Source organism: Schistocerca americana, chromosome 4 (assembly GCF_021461395.2).
Source record: "Schistocerca americana isolate TAMUIC-IGC-003095 chromosome 4, iqSchAmer2.1, whole genome shotgun sequence".
Classification (NCBI taxonomy): Eukaryota; Metazoa; Arthropoda; class Insecta; order Orthoptera; family Acrididae; genus Schistocerca; species Schistocerca americana.
In genome coordinates this window covers 309,585,631-309,604,592 of record NC_060122.1, presented here as the reverse complement: position 1 = coordinate 309,604,592, position 18,962 = coordinate 309,585,631, and the positions used below count along the sequence as shown (strand labels likewise).

The 18,962-nt window shown below is 46.9% G+C and overlaps 1 protein-coding gene across 1 annotated transcript in view; it reads right to left on the bottom strand.

The window, feature by feature from the left end:
• The window catches only part of LOC124613440 (WW domain-binding protein 11-like), a 184,704-nt gene that overhangs the window by 101,416 nt on the left and 64,326 nt on the right, over positions 1-18,962 (bottom strand). The window contains exon 6 of the mRNA XM_047142141.1: positions 16,896-16,992. Within this exon, the coding sequence (XP_046998097.1) occupies positions 16,896-16,992 (97 nt within the window). The remainder of the gene's footprint in view (positions 1-16,895; positions 16,993-18,962) is intronic.

Genomic DNA, 18,962 nt, shown 5'->3' with positions numbered 1-18,962 from the left:
AAAACACACATTTTACAATGTATTCGATAAGGAGGGTCCAATTTCCAAGTGTCATAACCAGGTTTTGAAGCAAAGAAGTACCAAAAACAGTTTATATCTTTTTATTTGTTCGCTTTACGTCCACTCATTCTGAAGATTTATGACGTATGGCTATCAGGCAGTCTAGGCATCCGATTCTCGGAAACTGGCATCACGGGACAGTGATTTTGTCCGCGTTGCACGCACAGCCGTGCGCAGTTGCACTCAAGGGAAACAGGTGCAGTCGCTCCAAGAAGAACGGTGTGCACGAAAGACGGATTTCCTGCAGGTGTGACTGCACGCGATTACGTGGACCCGTAAGACGCAACCTAAATTCCTGTAATGAACGCGGCGTTAAGGTGCTTCAGTGGGAAAGTCGAGCTCTGGTAAACATACTGGAAGAATACAACCTGACAGTCGAGGAACTGTGAATTTACCAATAGTGATGAGGACGAGTGGGATATTTTGATCAATGTGGCATCTATCGCACAGCCAGTTCAAAATTTCACTCATCTAAATTTTATCTAAAACAGTATACACGAAAAGGGTAAAGACTGGCTGGAGAAGCGTTGAACATCGATTTGTAAGACTTTCTTTTTAAGTTTAGTAAAGGAATTTCCACTTTCCACTTAGTAATGGAAAGAACAGTAAACAAACACAGAATACCTTCGCGATTTATCCATATCCAATAGACACAGAAAAGTGAAAGAGGAAGTATTTATTTTCACAAAAAAGAGAAAAAACGGGCGAGGCATATGGGAAAGGGTCTGACTTGCAACACAAGAGAAATAAAAATAAACGGAATTTTTAGAAATAAGATATATTAGAATTGGCTTATTGCCAGTGTTGTTTCAGTTTAAAAGCACCAATCTAATAAATGCACGAAAGTGCTTGATATGAACAATGAAAACAAATAAACATGCTACACTGTTAAGAAATAAATAAAATCTGAAGATACCAGATATTGAGATTAAGCAATTTTTTTTATTGACTGAACACAAAACAAACATAATGACTGTGTAAACAAACGATACGGTAGTGGAGAAACAATTTATATACCTGGAGAGCAAGTTACGACAATATGAAGTGTAAGGAGACCACACCTTTGCATACCTAAGATATCACCTCAGATTTTTATGAACACATATTTTGATTTGTTAAATGATTCCTGAATTTTCCCCAGGACTCAATGTCCCCAATGTCCCAATGTCCCTTCGCTCACAAAACTCCGTGAAAAAAGGAATTGTCCAGAAAGTATTGTGCTCTCCAGACTAACACGTGGGAAGAGTGTGTTTTGCTACTTTGAAGCTTTATCAAATCGTGACTAGTAGGTGGCTACACCATCCTAAAGGGACACTAGTGTGACTCTCCTAGTGTGCGGACGCATCCTCAGCAACAGCAGAGAGAGGACGTGTGATAAGCCTCAGATGTGTGCGTGGAATTGACAAAAATTAAGAATTATTGTAAAAATCAGATCGGAAGTGCAAGAACAACGCGAATGTCACTAGTGTCATCATTTCAATGTTCTCTGAAGTGTCTTCAGTGATCGACAAAGATGGCGGAACTGATACGGTAACTGTTTGTCCCCAGTATCTACGTGATTAATAATAATTCGCAATCCGAATACGAATAAAATATTGTGTTCTTCTTATTGAAGTAACATCTTCTAAAGAACATCACGTCAAAAATTTACAGTGAAAACACCATGATGGGAGCGACGAACTGAACCAATGTTCGCCGTCATGATACAGGTTAAAGAGAGCACATTACTGATAAGCTCCGGAAACAGTCAGCTTCTGTCGAAGAGAACAAATCAACACAAACTTTCAACATAAAAAAATGGGATTCAGAATTTAACGACAAATATTGCATTTTGCAGTGTCTCTTATCGATATTTCTGAGTCAGACTGTAACAAAAATAAAACAGCCACCCAACACAGGGCTAAATGTCAATTACACGCCTATAAAAAGTAAAAACGGCAGTTCTGTAATACATATTTAATATTCAATAATGATAACTTCATTTTCGCTTGGCTGTCGGCACCAGTATAACACCAACAATTTTATTCCAATACTGTTACGCATGGTTTTCCGTGCCAACTTCATAACCAGTAACTGTAGTCACACTATAGAAGGAAGCTAATGGTTTAATGTCCCTTTGGTGATGTAGTCATTAGAGATGACGTTCAGTCTGGGGTTAAGGTAGGATATCGCTCTCCTTCTTTCCAAACGAATGTGTTGTCTTAATTGCCTTGAGCGATTTTGGGAAAACACGGAGAATCTTTATCTCAATGGCTGGACGAGAATTTAAACTGATGTTGTACTGAATGAGAGCGCAATATCTCACTACTGCGCCACCTTACTCAAATGAGAGGATAAAGATACTGCCCGGCTAAGCGATGATTTAGCTGAACGGTTAAGTAATGATTTGCGGCTAGTAGATTCTGAAAGGGATTAAAATTCAGGCTGAAAAAATATCAACTGCAAAATTCGCTGATGACATTGCCATCCTCAGAGGAAACGAAAAGTAATTACAGGACATACTGAACGAAATGGTCTACTGAGCACAGAATATGGACTGAAACTAAACCAAAGACAGACGAAAGTGACGAGGAGCAGCAGAATTGACTTTAGAAGTAAAATTAGCATCACAATTGGTACCTCAAAGGAGCTATTTTGTGATCACGGAAGGGAGATATTCTGCTATCTTGGAAGCAAAAAAAACGCGTAACGGACGAAGCAAGGAGGACGTCAAAAGTAGAACGGTATAGGCAAAGGGGCCATTCATGGTCAAAAGAAGTCTACTAGTATCAAATATTGGCCTTAATTTGAGGAAGGACTTCCTGAGAATGTACGTCTGGAGCACAGTGTATCGTGGGCTGTGGACGAAACTGAGAAGCAGAGAATCGGTTTGACATGTGGTGCTATAACGACGCTGAAATTGAAGTGTACTGATAAGAAACGAGGAAGTCCCCCACAGAATAGGCAAAGGTATAAATATGTGGAAAAAATTTCCAAGAAGAAGGGAAGGATGACAGAATATGTGTTAAGACGTTAGGGTTCAAAAATGGTTCAAATGGCTCTGAGCACTATGGGACTTAACTGCTGTGGTCATCAGTCCCCTAGAACTTAGAACTACTTAAACCTAACTAACCTACGGACATCACACACATCCATGCCCGAGGCAGGATTCGAACCTAGAATCACACGGCCACTCCGGCCGGCCAAGACGTTAGGGAATAACTTACACGCTACTAGAGTGAGCTGTTGAGGATAAAAACTGTAGATGAAGACAGACATTGGGACATATCCAACAAATAATTAGTGAAGTTGGGTAAGTGCTAGTTTTAAATGAAGTGGTTGGATCAGGACAGGAATTCATGGTGAACCGCATCAGAAGACTGATTTTTAAAAAAATCTGATTTAAAAAGATCTGAAGATGAGATTGCATAGAATATCATATATCTTAAGAAATGTTATGTGTGGCTATTTGTAGTGTTACGATATTTTAGTAGTTTCGTGTTCCACACGAAGATACGCTATACAAATTTTATCAGAATGAGATTTTCACTCTGCAGCGGAGTGTGCGCTGATATGAAACTTCCTGGCAAATTGAAACTGTGTGCCCGACCGAGACTCGAACTCGGGACCTTTGCCTTTCGCGGGCAAGTGCTTTACCAGCTGAGATACCGAAGCACGACTCACGGCCGGTTCTCACAGCTTTACTTCTGCCAGTATCTCGTCTCCCACCTTCCAAACTTTACAGAAGCTCTCCTTTGGAAGGTGGGAAACGAGATACTGGCAGAAGTAAAGCTGTGAGAAGCGGCCGTGAGTCGTCCTTCGGTAGCTCAGCTGGTAGAGCACTTGCCCGCGATAGGCAAAGGTCCCGAGTTCGAGTCTCGGTCGGGCACACAGTTTTAATCTGCCATGAAGTTTCATAAATTTTATCAGTTTGCAACCCTAGGGAAGACCTGGCTGGCGTTGCTCATCCACTTCACGTGGTAGGTTTGCTCTCCTCCTCCGTGGTTATCACTAGTAATAGGCAGTGACACCGACAATAAACAAGTTTCTCATATCAAATGAATGCCCAAGTCTTTAAAACCCGATAGCAATCGTATAGGAAAAGTTTCTAGAGCGTTATTCGCGCTGGCCACTATGCCTGAGCAGCGGATTGAGTGAACACTTCAAATATCGATTGATTGCCAACAAACTGAGGTTTATATTTCACTACACAGCACGACCTGTGGTACTGAGGAAGACAAGACACGAATATGAATGTCAAAATACCTGGCTAATAGTAGGAGGGCTTTCAATAAGTAATGGGACACATTTTTTTCTGAAAGCAGATTGATTTTATTCAGGATTTCAATACACCGTATTATTTGGCACTCTTTTGGCTACATAAGCCAGTTTTTGAACATACTCTCCGTTCAGTGCGACGGCCTTACGTCACTTTATTGGGGGGGGGGGGGGGCTCGTATGCCAACATGGTACCACTCTACTGGTCGACGTCGGAGATTTTATTGCTGCATCAATAAAATCCCCATCATCGACGCACTGTTCCCGCGGCTTGCATCCTAATTTGGGAGAGGTGAGAGATCCTGGCTGTAGGGCACAACTTTGAGCAGCCCACGTGATGGTAGAGTGTCTCAGCATTACCAACAGACACGTCCGGTTGTGCAGCGAGGTGTTTGATTGAGATCCATCCATGACCTCCAATGAGGGTGTCAGCACGTTCCAACATTGAAGGAGTCACAGCTGTGTGCGGCCGGGCGGCACGAAGAAGACCAGACAGGTGCGCGCGACTTTGTTGAAATGATTACAGGCGCCATGCCCAACGATTCATCGTGCTTTTTTTCACTGCCAAATCTCCGAAGGCGCTCTGAAAGCGCCTGTAAATATCTGCGATGCTCTGTTTTTCCGCCAAAAGACACTCATTGACAGCTCTCTGCTTGGAACGCACCCCCCGTATTACCGCATCGAGAATAACTGCCAAGTAAATTGAGTAAGACATTCAAGATAATTGAATTCTGGGTGAACCAGTGTAGATGCAACACTGTAAAGATTAAAATGAGACAGTTGGATTATGTTTCAGCGTCCCGTAGAGAAAGAGGTCGTCACAGACGTGACACAGATTCGTAATGGGCAATCACGAAGGAGTCTGTCGTGGCCTTCGCCAATAAGAAGAATAAACGGCTCAGTTTACTGCGAGTGTGGTAGCAAAGGAGGGAGAGAGTGATGGCCCGGTGTGCACTTTGCACTTGCTTCGTGTGCGAAGCGCCCGAGGCGGCGGTCGCAGAACTCCTCCGGCTGACCCGGCCTCGTGACCCGCCAAGGACTTGGTGGCTGCTCGTGCGGCGAAAGTAGACGCCGGGCACCGTTTATCTGCCCGCCTGCCTGCGCAGCAGCTAGCCGGCACTGTTGCCGAGACCCCACTAGACACGACTGTCGGCACCTGTTCGTCCTACAGATGTACAGAGCTATACGTCTACGGAAATCTGCTGCATGAGTAACATAAGACGTAAATACCACTCATGGGTTGGGCAGTCGATCTGTTCCGACTAGGGAAGGTGGTTATTGCTGAGACAATCAGTTTTCGATTATATCGTTTTTTTCCACGCCATGTTAGTCCGACTGTTGAAAAGCCTGAAAATAATCGGTTCCTGAAATAACCCAATCTCTGTTTCATATTCCTATTACACACATCAGAACTCCTGAAGATAGACGTTCACTGTGGATATTGTATCACAGACACAGTCCCTTTGACTGTTTAAAGATGTCACTAAACCCGCCCCACGACGCAAACAACCATACAAGAGCAGCGCCTATTAGACGGAGGGGGTCCGACAGCCGATCAGTTCCAGTGATTCCACCAGGAAGGAAGTACACGGCTCGTGTTGTCTGTAGTTCAACCATGCCTAGAGGGTCAATACCGATGTGCGATCATGACTCCATTCTTACTTTGTGCCAGGAATAGCTCTCAACAAGGCAAGTGCCCAGGCGACTCGGAGAGAACCAAAGCGGTTTTGCTCAGACGTGGAGGAGATACAGAGAGACAGGAACTGTAGACGACACGCTCAGGCGCCCTAGGGCTCCTACTGCAGTGGATGACCGCTAACTACGGGTTATGGCTCGGAGGAACCCTGACAGCAACGCCACCATGTTAAATAATGCTTTTCGTGCAGCCACAGGACGTCCTGTTAAGACTCAAACTGTGCGCAATAGGCTGCATGATGCCCAACTTCACTCCAGACGTCCATGGCGAGGTCTATCTTTGCAACCACGAGACCACGCAGCGCGATACAGATGGGCCCAACAACATGTCGAATGGACCGCTCAGGTTTGGCATCACGTTCTCTTCACCGATGAGAGTCGCATATGCCTTCAACTAGACAATCGTCGGAGACGTGTTTGAAGGGAACCCGGTAACGCCGAACGCCTTAGACACACTGTCCAGCGAGTGCAGCAAGGTGGAGGTTCCCTGCTGTTTTGAGGTGGCATTGTGTGGGGCCGAGGTACGCCGTGGGTCGTCATGGAAGGCGCCTTAACGGCTCTACGATACATGAATTCCGTCCTCCGATCGATAGTGCAACCATATCGGCAGCATATTGGCGAGGCACTCGTCCTCATGGACGACAATTCGCGCCCCCATCGTGCACATCTTGTGAATGACTTCTTCCGGATAACGACACTGCTCGACTAGAGTGACCAACATGTTCTCTAGACATTAACCCCATCGAACATGCCTGGGATGGATTGAAAAGGGATGTATATGGACGTCGTGACCCACCAACCACTGTGAGGGATCTACGCCGAATCGCCGTTGCGAAGTGGGACAATCTGGACCAACAGTGCCTTGATGAACTTGTGGATAGTATGCCACTACGAATACAGGCATGTATCATTGCAAGAGAATGTGCTATTGGGTATTAGAGGTACCGGTGTGTGCAGCAATCTGGACCACCACCACTGGAGGTGTCGCTGTATGGTGGTACAACATGCAATGTGTGGTTTTCATGAGCAATAAAAATGGTGTAAATGATGTTTATGTTGATCTCTATTCAAATTTTCTATACAGGTTCCGGAACTGTCGGAACTGAGGCGATGCAAAACTTTTTTTTATGTGTGTATTTTCCGTAATAAACGTAGAATTCGAACAAAGACTGAAAAAAAAATTGAGTCACTCAGTTTCAAGACAGATAGAATCAACATATTAAATTAAATAGGGAAATAAAAGGAAATTTAGTCTGACGACCTTTCGTTGGTCTTCTCAAAATTGATGAGTTTTTGAGTACTACAAAAAAATCACCAGTATTCTGCTATTGATTCTAATTTTTTGAAACTCTGCTCACTAATCATGTTGTAGTTTGGGAACATACTACTATTTGGGTATTACGAATAGTCGGTGCTAAACGGTGGAAATTGAGGTTGAAGAATTCTATTTTTCGCGTGGTCTGTGGCGCCTTGTCACGGTTCGCGCGGCGGCCAGACACTGCCCGCAAAACCTGTATGCTCGTCGCGTGCGCACGTAAGCCAGGACACACTGTCTCAGTAATGCTGTACCAATTTTTATTCCGTGTGTTGTTACTCGTTTCTGTCGGGCCGACTTGTTGAGCATTTGGTATAAACAACATCGTCTTTGTTACAAACCAATTATTACGCCAATTATTGCTTTTACATCATGTTAAGCGTCATCTGTTAGCCATTTTGTGGACTTTCATGGTTCAATAAAATCCCATATAATTTCATCTACATCTACATCTACATCTACATACATACTCCGCAATCCACCATACGGTGCGTGGCGGAGGGTACCTCGTACCACAACTAGCATCCTCTCTCCTTGTTCCACTCTCGAACAGAACGAGGGAAAAATGAATATCTATATGCCTCTGTACGAGCCCTAATCTCTCTTATCTTATCTTTGTGGTCTTTTCGCGAAATGTAAGTTGGCGGCAGTAAAATTGTACTGCAGTCAGCCTCAGATGCTGGTTCTCTAAATTTCCTCAGTAGCGATTCACGAAAAGAACGCCTCCTTTCCTCTAGAGACTCCCACCTGAGTTCCTGAATCATTTCCGTAACACTCGCGTGATGATCAAACCTACCAGTAACAAATCTAGCAGCCCGCCTCTGAATTGCTTCTATGTCCTCCCTCAATCCGACTTGATAGTGATCCCAAACGCTCGAGCAGTACTCAAGAATAGGTCGCACCAGCATTCTATAAGCGATCTCCTTTACAGATGAACCACGTCTTCCCAAAATTCTACCAATTAACCGAAGACGACCATCCGCCTTCCCCACAACTGCCATTACGTGCTTGTCCCACTTCATATCGTTCTGCAATGTTCGCCCAAATATTTAATCGACGTGACTGTGTCAAGCGCTACACTACTAATGGAGTATTCAAACATTACAGGATTCTTTTTGTTATTCATCTGCATTAATTTACATTTATCTATATTTAGAGTTAGCTGCCATTCTTTACACCAATCACAAATCCCGTCCAAGTCATCTTGTATCCTCCTACAGTCACTCAACGACGACACCTTCCCGTACACCACAGCATCATCAGCAAACAGCCGCACATTGCTATCCACCCTATCCAAAAGATCATTTATGTAGATAGAAAACAACAGCACACCTACCACATTTCCCTGGGGCACTCCAGATGATACCCTCACCTCCGATGAACACTCACCATCGAGGACAACGTACTGGGTTCTACTACTTAAGAAGTCTTCGAGCCACTCACATATTTGGGAACCAATCCCACATGCTGGTACCTTAGTTAGGAGTCTGCAGTGGGGCACCGAGTCAAACGCTTTCCGGAAGACAAGGAATGTGGCATCCGTCTGATACCCTTCATCCATGGTTCGCAAGATATCATGTGAAAAAAGGGCGAGTTGCGTTTCGCAGGAGCGATGCTTTCTAAAGCCGTGCTGATGCATGGACAGCAACTTCTCTGTCTCAAGCAAATTCATTATATTCGAACTGAGAACGAAAATCCTGCAACAAACCGATGTTACGGATATTGGTCTGTATTTTTGAGGATCCATCCTTCTACCCTTCTTATATACAGGCGTCACCTGCACTTTTTTCCAGTCGCTCGGGACTTTATGTTGGGCAAGAGATTCGCTAAGTAAGGAGCCAATGCAGTAGAGTACTCTCTGTAAAACCGAATTGGATTCCCATCAGGACCTGGCGATTTATTTATTTTCAACCCATTCAGCTGCTTTACAAACCCAGCGATATCTATCACTATGTCCTCCATACGGGAATCTGTACGAGACTCAAACGGCGGTATGTTTTCAAGTATTTTTGTCAATTTCTACCCCTCTACCTACATTATTCCGTGAAGTATTGACTACTCAAATGTTAACGGACTTTGGGTCACCTTGTACATTGCCAGAAATTTCTCCCTCAGACTAAATCTGTATTTGATGCTAGCAGACTGTAACGTTGAGGAATACTCTCTTTCTGTAGGCAAGTGTGCTTCTTATGTACTCATTGCTTTGTCCGCTGTGTGTTACGTTGCTTCCAAGTGAGCAGAATTTAATGACACCGCGTGCATTGTAGACTCCAAAAAATGGTTCAAATGGCTCTAAGCACTATGGGACATAACATCTGAGGTCATCAGTCCCCTGGACTTAGAACTACTTAAAGCTAACTACGCTAAGGACATCACACACATCCATGTCCGAGGCAGGATTCGAACCTGCGACCGTATCAGCAGCGCGTTTCCGGACTGAAGCGGTCACAGCGGCCGGCTGTAGACTCCATATATTATGTCACGTTTGTAGCCAATCTTATTCCTGCTACCCCGAGTATTTAGGTGTTACTTTAGTCTCGGACCATGTTCTGCACCCAATAGACGGTTTATTTCAATCAACACATTCAAGAAATCCAGCAATGGCGTCAGTGTATGTCTTCGAGAACGTTCCACCCTGACCTTAAATCCCACTCCAACCTTTCAGTACGGATCTAGTTCTCCAGGTATCTTTACGAGCTGCGTTGCAGTGCGACAGCTGGCCGGAACAGCGTCAAACAGCTGAGGGACGTGGAGAGCATATACACTCCTGGAAATGGAAAAAAGAACACATTGACGCCGGTGTGTCAGACCCACCATACTTGCTCCGGACACTGCGTGAGGGCTGTACAAGCAATGATCACGCGCACGGCACAGCGGACACACCAGGAACCGCGGTGTTGGCCGTCGAATGGCGCTAGCTGCGCAGCATTTGTGCACCGTCGCCGTCAGTGTCAGCCAGTTTGCCGTGGCATACGGAGCTCCATCGCAGTCTTTAACACTGGTAGCATGCCGCGACAGCGTGGACGTGAACCGTATGTGCAGTTGACGGACTTTGAGCGAGGGCGTATAGTGGGCATGCGGGAGGCCGGGTGGACGTACCGCCGAATTGCTCAACACGTGGGGCGTGAGGTCTCCACAGTACATCGATGTTGTCGCCAGTGGTCGGCGGAAGGTGCACGTGCCCGTCGACCTGGGACCGGACCCCAGCGACGCACGGATGCACGCCAAGACCGTAGGATCCTACGCAGTGCCGTAGGGGACCGCACCGCCACTTCCCAGCAAATTAGGGACACTGTTGCTCCTGGGGTATCGGCGAGGACCATTCGCAACCGTCTCCATGAAGCTGGGCTACGGTCCCGCACACCGTTAGGCCGTCTTCCGCTCACGCCCCGACATCGTGCAGCCCGCCTCCAGTGGTGTCGCGACAGGCGTGAATGGAGGGACGAATGGAGACGTGTCGTCTTCAGCGATGAGAGTCGCTTCTGCCTTGGTGCCAATGATGGTCGTATGCGTGTTTGGCGCCGTGCAGGCGAGCGCCACAATCAGGACTGCATACGACCGAGGCACACAGGGCCAACACCCGGCATCATGGTGTGGGGAGCGATCTCCTACACTGGCCGTACACCACTGGTGATCGTCGAGGGGACACTGAATAGTGCACGGTACATCCAAACCGTCATCGAACCCATCGTTCTACCATTCCTAGACCGGCAAGGGAACTTGCTGTTCCAACAGGACAATGCACGTCCGTATGTATCCCGTGCCACCCAACGTGCTCTAGAAGGTGTAAGTCAACTACCCTGGCCAGCAAGATCTCCGGATCTGTCCCCCATTGAGCATGTTTGGGACTGGATGAAGCGTCGTCTCACGCGGTCTGCACGTCCAGCTCGAACGCTGGTCCAACTGAGGCGCCAGGTGGAAATGGCGTGGCAAGCCGTTCCACAGGACTACGTCCAGCATCTCTACGATCGTCTCCATGGGAGAATAGCAGCCTGCATTGCTGCGAAAGGTGGATATACACCGTACTAGTGCCGACATTGTGCATGCTCTGTTGCCCGTGTCTATGTGCCTGTGGTTCTGTCAGTGTGATCATGTGATGTATCTGACCCCAGGAATGTGTCAATAAAGTTTCCCCTTCCTGGGACAATGAATTCACGGTGTTCTTATTTCAATTTCCAGGAGTGTATATCGAGAGTACGAGGCGAGCTGCGTGCTGCGAACGCCTGGCGGCGTGGTCGCGTGTTGCGCAACGCGCAGAAAGGGGCCACGTAGGCTCAAGACTCAACGCTCAAGACGGCGCGGCTTCACTGCGCTACGGATCCAGGCCGGCCCCACAGCCGGCGGCCGGACACCTCCCGCAAAACCCGCATGCTCGCCGCGAGCGCGGCGTGATGTTATGTGGCGTGGCGCAACACCGCCTACCCTCTGACCTCTCTCTCCGTCACTGTGCACTATTACTCTCATCAATTCTCCCACAATTTTCCATTTAAGTGCTTAGGAATCGATTAAAAAGGGAAAGCAATAATGTAATTCACGACTGCAGATAACGACGTTTACACACGTTAGCAGCGTATTCTCATTAGAAAGGAGCGAATGAAGTTGTAAACAGGAATCTTGTTACCTTCAACGTGATTTGAGTATAGATACAACTATTTATGTTGTGGTCTTCGATCAGAAGATTTGTTTTATGCCGCTCTACACGCTAGTCTATGCCGTGCATGCCTCTTCATCTCTGTATAGCTACCGAAACATAAATCCACTTGAACCTACTTGCTGTATTCGAGGTTGGTCTTCGCTGTACATTTTACTTCCCAAATTTCACTCCCTTATCCAAATGGCTATTTCTTGATGCCTCAGGACATGTTCTGTCAACCGATCAGCTCCTTTAATGAGTTATTGTCACAAATTTCTTTTCTCCCCTGTCCGGTTCAGTATCTCTTCATTAATTACTCCAGCCACCCTTCTAATCTTTAGCATTCTTCTCTAGCACCATACGTCAAAATCTCTTCTCGAGTCTGAAGTGCTTACTCTCCATATTTCGCTTTCGTAGAAGGCTTCACTCTACATACACTACTGGCCATTAAAATTGCTACACCACGAAGATGACGTGCTACAGACGCGAAACTTAACCGACAAGAAGAAGATGCTGTGATATGCAAATGATTAGCTTTTCAGACCATTCACACAAGGTTGGCGTCGGTGGCGACACCTACAACATGCTGACATGTGGAAAGTTTCCAACCGATTTCTCTAACACAAACAGCAGTTGACCGGCGTTGCCTGGTGAAACGTTGTTGTGATGCCTCGTGTAAGGAGGAGAAATGCGTACCATCAACTTTCCGACTTTGTTAAAGATCGGATTGTAGCCTATCGTGATTGGAGTTTATCGTATCGCGACATTGCTGCTCGCGTTGGTCGAGATCCAATGACTGTTAGCAGCACATGGAATCGGTGGGTTCAGGAGGGTAATACGGAACGCCGTACTCGATCCTAGCAGTCGAGATGACAGGCATCTTATCCGCATGGCTGTAACGGATCGTGCAGCCACGTCTCGATCCCTGAGTCAACAGATGGGGACGTTTGCAAGACAATAACCATCTGCACGAACAGTTCCGCGACGTTTGCAGCAGCATGGACTATCAGCACGGAGACCATGGCTGCGGTTACCCTTGACGCTGCATCACAGACAGGAGTGCTTGCGATGGTGTACTCAACGACGAACCTGGGTGCACGAATGGCAAAACGTCATTTTTTCGGATGAAACCAGGTTCTGTGTACAGCATCATGATGATCGCATCCGTGTTTGGCGACATCGTGGTGAAAGCACATTGGAAGTGTGTATTCGTCATCGCCATACTGGCGTATCACCCGGCGTGATGGTATGGGGTGCCATTGGTTACACGTCTCGGTCACTTCTTGTTCGCATTGACGGCACTTTGAACAGTGGACGTTACATTTCAGATGTGTTACGACCCGTGGCTTTACCCTTCATTCGATCCCTGCGAAACCCTACATTTCAGCAGGATAATTCACGAGCGCATGTTGCAGGTCCTGTACGGGCCTTTCTGGATACACAAAATGTTCGACTGCTGCCCTGGTCAGCACATTCTCCAGATCTCTCACCAATTGAAAACGTCTGGTCAATGGTAGCCGAGCAACTGGCTCCTCACAATACGCCAGTCACTACGCTTGATGAACTGTGGTATCGTGTTGAAGCTGCATGGGCAGTTGTACCTGTACACACCATCTAAGCTCTGTTTGACTCAATGTCCAGGCGTATCAAGGCCGTTATTGCGGCAGAGGTGGATGTTTTGGGTACTGATTTCTCAGGATCTATGCACTCAAATTGTGTGAAAATGTAATCACATGTCAGTTCTAGTGTAATATATTTGTCCAATGAATACCCGTTTATCATCTGCATTTATTTTTGGTGTAGCAATTTTAATGGTCAGTAGTGTATTTTCAGCAAAGATTTTCTAGCACCTAAATTTACACTTAAGACCCAAAGTAACTGGTACACCTGCCTAATATCGTGTAGGGGCCCGTGAGCACGCAGAAGTGCCGCAACACGACGTGGCATGGACTTGACTAACGTCTGAAGTAATGCTGGAGGGAAATGACACCATGAAACCCGCCGGGCTGTCCATAAATCCGTAAGAGTACGAGGGGGTAGAGATCTCTTATGAACAGCACGTTGCAGGGCATCCCAGATATGCTCAGTAATGTTCATTTCTGGGGAGTCTGGTGGCCAGCGGAAGTGTTTAAACTCAGAAGAGTGTCTCTGGAGACACTGGACGCGTGGGGTGATGGTCCAGCATTGAAACCTGCTGCAGTTCCGGAAAGGTTACACCTCTGTAACGCTGAACGATTATCTTCAGTCGTCGTTGGCCCTGTTCTGGCAGGATCTTTTGCCGCAGCGATGTCGGAGGTTTGATGTTTTACCGGATTCCTTATATTCACGGTTCACTCGCGTAACGGTCATACGGGAAAATCCCCAATTCATCACTACCTTTAAGATGGTGTGTCCCATCGCTCGTTCGCCGACTACAACATCGCCTTCAAACTCACTCGTGATAACCGACAATTGCAGCAGAAGTAACCGATTTAACAACTGCGCCAGACACTTGTTATCTATATAGGTTTTGTCGACCGCAGTGTCGTATTCTCTTTACATATGTCTGTTTTTGAGTAAGCATGCTTATACCAGTTTCTTTAACACTTTAGTGTATATTCGCTGTCTGCAAGTTTCTCCGTTTCAGAAACTGTTTTCTTGCTTTTTTCAGTCTGTCTTTTATATCCTCTCTATTTTCAATTTACCATCTTCTGTGCGGATGCACAAACAGTGCCCGAATTCTTACGGGAATCGGTTAAGCCGCGACTAATGAGTGTAATAGGCAGGGGCCCTAAGAATATAGTGAGGGACGGTAAGTTGGGAATGTGGGTCACACAGGAGACGTGCCAGAGATGTCCCTGCAGTTGCACTATCCTCTCTGTCCTTGGTGGCTCAGACGGAGAGAGCGTCTGCCGTGTAAGGAGGAGATACTGGGTTCGAGTCCCGGTCGGGCCACACATTTTCAACTGTCCCCTTTGACGTATATCAACGCTTGTATGCAGCTATATGTCCGAAGGAACAGATACCATATTTATATATATACAGAGGGGTCCAAAAAATGCATCCACTGTTTAAAAGTCCATAACAGGCAAACTAATTGACGGAGTTGTCTCATCTTTGGTAGTGTAATAATTTGTAGGTCCGGCAATCACGACGCAAGCGTTGTATTGCGCTGTTTTGTTCTGTCAGATGACAGTCGCCAGATAGTCAGTGTTTTGTTCTTAATTGCATCTAGTTACTCGAGTAAACATGGCTGGAGCAAGGCTTACATTCGACGGAAGGAAGTCAGTTTTCAAGTACGAAAACATTAATAAGGTTCAACGGCAATGGCGAAATGAGTATCAAACAGAGCCACCGACACGTTTAACGATTCGTCGCATTCGAGACAAATTTGAAGCCGTAGGCTGTGTTAAAGATGTACACAAAGAAAGATCTGGACGACCTGTAACAGTAACAAGTCCAGCTAACTCCCGTCGTGTGTTACATTTCACTCGCTCACCACAGAAGTCTATGAGACAGCGTGCCCGTGAAACTGGAGTGAGTCGCTCAAGTGTTCGGCGAATTTTGAAGACAGCAAAGTGGAAGTGCTACATCCCACGATTGCTACACGCAATGAACGAGGACGACCCAGATCGTAGAATGGAGTACTGCGAGTAGTTTACTAACATGGTGCGCAACGACAAAGAGTTTGCAGAGATAATTATGTGGTCTGATGAGGCACATTTCAAACTCAGTGGTACAGTAAATCACCACAATTGCATCTGCTGGGCCGCCGAAAATCCAAACGTCCATGTAGACAAAGCCGTGAATTTGCCAGGAGTAAATGTGTGGTGTGGGTTGTCTTGCCGGGGCTTGATTGGGCCATTCTTCTTTGACGGCACAGTTACCGTTGAGTTGTACCTTCAGAAGTTTCAGACATCCATTTTACCTGCCTTCCGAGACGGAAGAGTTTACTTTCAACAAGATGGTGCCCCAGCCCACTACCAAAATCGTGTTAGGGCGTATCTCGACGAAAATCTACCAGGAAGATGGATAGGCCGTAGAGGTGCTGTGGAGTATCTACCACGTTCAAAGATGGTTCAAACGGCTCTGAGCATTATGGGACTTAGCTGCTGTGGTCATCAGTCCCCTAGAACTTTGAACTACTTAAACCTAACTAACCTAAGGACATCACACACATCCATGCCCGAGGCAGGATTCGAACCTTTGACCGTAGCGGTCGCGCGGTTCCAGACTGTAGCACCTAGAACCGCTCGGCCACCCCGGCCGGCTATCCACCACGTTCCCCAGACCTAACTCCTCTGGACTTTTACCTGTGGGAAACACTAAAGGACGTCTTTTGTCAACAAAAGCCACACACATTGGATGAACTTCGAGAATCCATCGTACATTCATGTGCAAATATGCAACTGAACACGTTGCAGTCAGTAGGTCGTGCTGCAGTTCCGCGGCATCGTTTGTGTGAGGGTGTTAATGGTGACCATTTCGAACACCTACAGTGATATCTTTAAGTTGCACTTTAAGCTACACTTTCACGAAAAATGAGACAACTCCGTCAATTAGGTTGCAAGTTATGGACTCATCAACAGTGGATACATTTTTTGGACTCCTCTGTGTAATTCACATTAGACTACAGTGCGTGTTCTGGGCAGGCGACTGCGTGACAACAGGCGCTGTCTTACAACTGAAGCACTCTTTTACCACTAAGGTGTCGCTTCGTCTGCTCGGTCCCACTGTGGGCTGTGAACAGTAGGTGTTGCAAGGCGCCCGCTGCATACCGGACACGCGCGCCCACTCCGGCCGATGAGGTGGGACGGAGGCTGCCCCCAGTGACTGCGGCGCTCGCAGATCCGGGAGGCGCGGACAGAGAGCCGCCCCCACGTCACGGCCGGCCTTCTTCGGCCACATCGGTCTACCCGCCGAATCGTGCGCCGTCAGTCACTGCCGAGGACGCACAGGCGCTCCACTTCTCGGCTGCTCCACATCACGCTCTCCTGTCTTCCTCTGGACGTGCACGAGGCCGGGTGTCAGCTCGAGGGGCGAGTGATTGATACTGCAACGCGTAAAGGACGCCCGAGAGGCTCTACCCGTACTAGTAAACCAGTCTCACAGTAGATACCGCGTCCACTCCTAGTGGAAGGCGATTGGCAAGGCGGGACACGGCCTGCCTAGGAGGGTGCCACCTGCCTACTTCTCAGGCGCAACATTCCTATGGTCCGACTACAGAAAGGACGCCAACCATACGGACTAAGCTACGCAGCCGTCTTACGTCTCACAAATAATTCCCAAGTGGAGGTGCATCCGCTAAACATGAATGTTGACAGGCGTACCGCTCTACTCAGCAGGCAGTGCCTCGAGACAGTATTAGTACAGGTTCGCGACGAGTGTCTCAGGTCTCATCTACACCGCTAATAAGACCCAAACGGGGCATTATACAAGTGATCTTAGTTATTGTTCGCTGGATTTAGGACTATGCCAAAGTTTGAACACGCATAAGCTCGATCTTAGCCAACGGCCTTGCCGCAGTGGTAACACCGGTTCCCGTCAGATCATCGAAGTTAAGCACTGTCGGCTAGCACTTGGATGGGTGACCATACGGTCTGCCGAGCGCTGTTGGCAAGCGGGGTGCACTCAGCCCTTGTGAGGCAAACTGAGGATCTACTTGATTGAGAAGTAGCGGTCCCGGTCTCGTACACGTCTCGCGTTGCCGGGAGAGCGGTGTGCTAACCACTTGCCGGCCCTGGTGGCCGAGCAGTTCTAGGCGCTTCAGTCTGGAACTGCGCAACCGCTACGGTCGAAAGTTCGAATCCTGCCTCGGGCATGAATGTGTGTGCTGTCCTTAGGTTGTTGTTGTTGTTGTGGTCTTCAGTCCTGAGACTGGTTTGATGCAGCTCTCCATGCTACTCTATCCTGTGCAAGCTTCTTCATCTCCCAGTACCTACTGCAGCCTACATCCTTCTGAATCTTCTTAGCGTATTCATCTCTTGGTCTCCCTCTACGACTTTTACCCTCCAAGCTGCCCTCCAATGCTAAATTTGTGATCCCTTGATGCCTCAGAACATGTCCTATAAACCGATCCCTTCTTCTAGTTAAGTTGTGCCACAAACTCCTCTTCTCCCCAACACTATTCAGTACCTCCTCATTACTTACGTGATCTACCCATCTAATCTTCAGCATTCTTCTGTAGCACCACATTTTGAAAGCTTCTATTCTCTTCTTGTCTAAACTATTTATCGTCCATGTTTCACTTCCATACATGGCTACACTCCATACAAATGCTTTCAGAAACGACTTCTTGACACTTAAATCTATACTCGATGTTAACAAATTTCTCTTCTTCAGAAACGCTTTCCTTGCCATTGCCAGTCTACATTTTATATCCTCTCTACTTCGACCATCATCAGTTATTTTGCTCCCCAAATAGCAGGACTCCTTTACTACTTTAAGTGTCTCATTTCCTAATCTAATTCCCTCAGCATCACCCGACTTAATTCGACTACATTCCATTATCCTCGTTTTGCTTTTGTTGGTGTTCATCTTATATCCTCCTTTCAAGACACTGTCCATTCCGTTCAACTACTCTTCCAAGTCGGCGAACCTCAAAGTTTTTATTTCTTCTCCATGGATTTTAATACCTACTCTGAATATTTCTTTTGTTTCCTTTACCGCTTGCTCAATATACAGGTTGAATAACATCGGGGAGAGGCTACAACCCAGTCTCACTCCTTTCTCAACCACTGCTTCCCTTTCATGTCCCTCGACTCCTTTCATGTCCCTTAGGTTAGTTAGGTTTAAGTAGTTGGAAGTTCTAGGGGACTGATGACCTCAGATGTTAAGTCTCATAACGCTCAGAGCCATTTATGAGCTAACCACATGCCCCTCCATATCCGTATCCAGTGACGCCTATGGGCTGAGGTTGACACGGCGGCCGGTCGGTTCCGTTGGGCCTTCCACGGCCTGTTCGCACGGAGTTTGGTTTAGTTTTAAGCTCAATCTTCACATTCCAGCTAAATAAATTGTTGT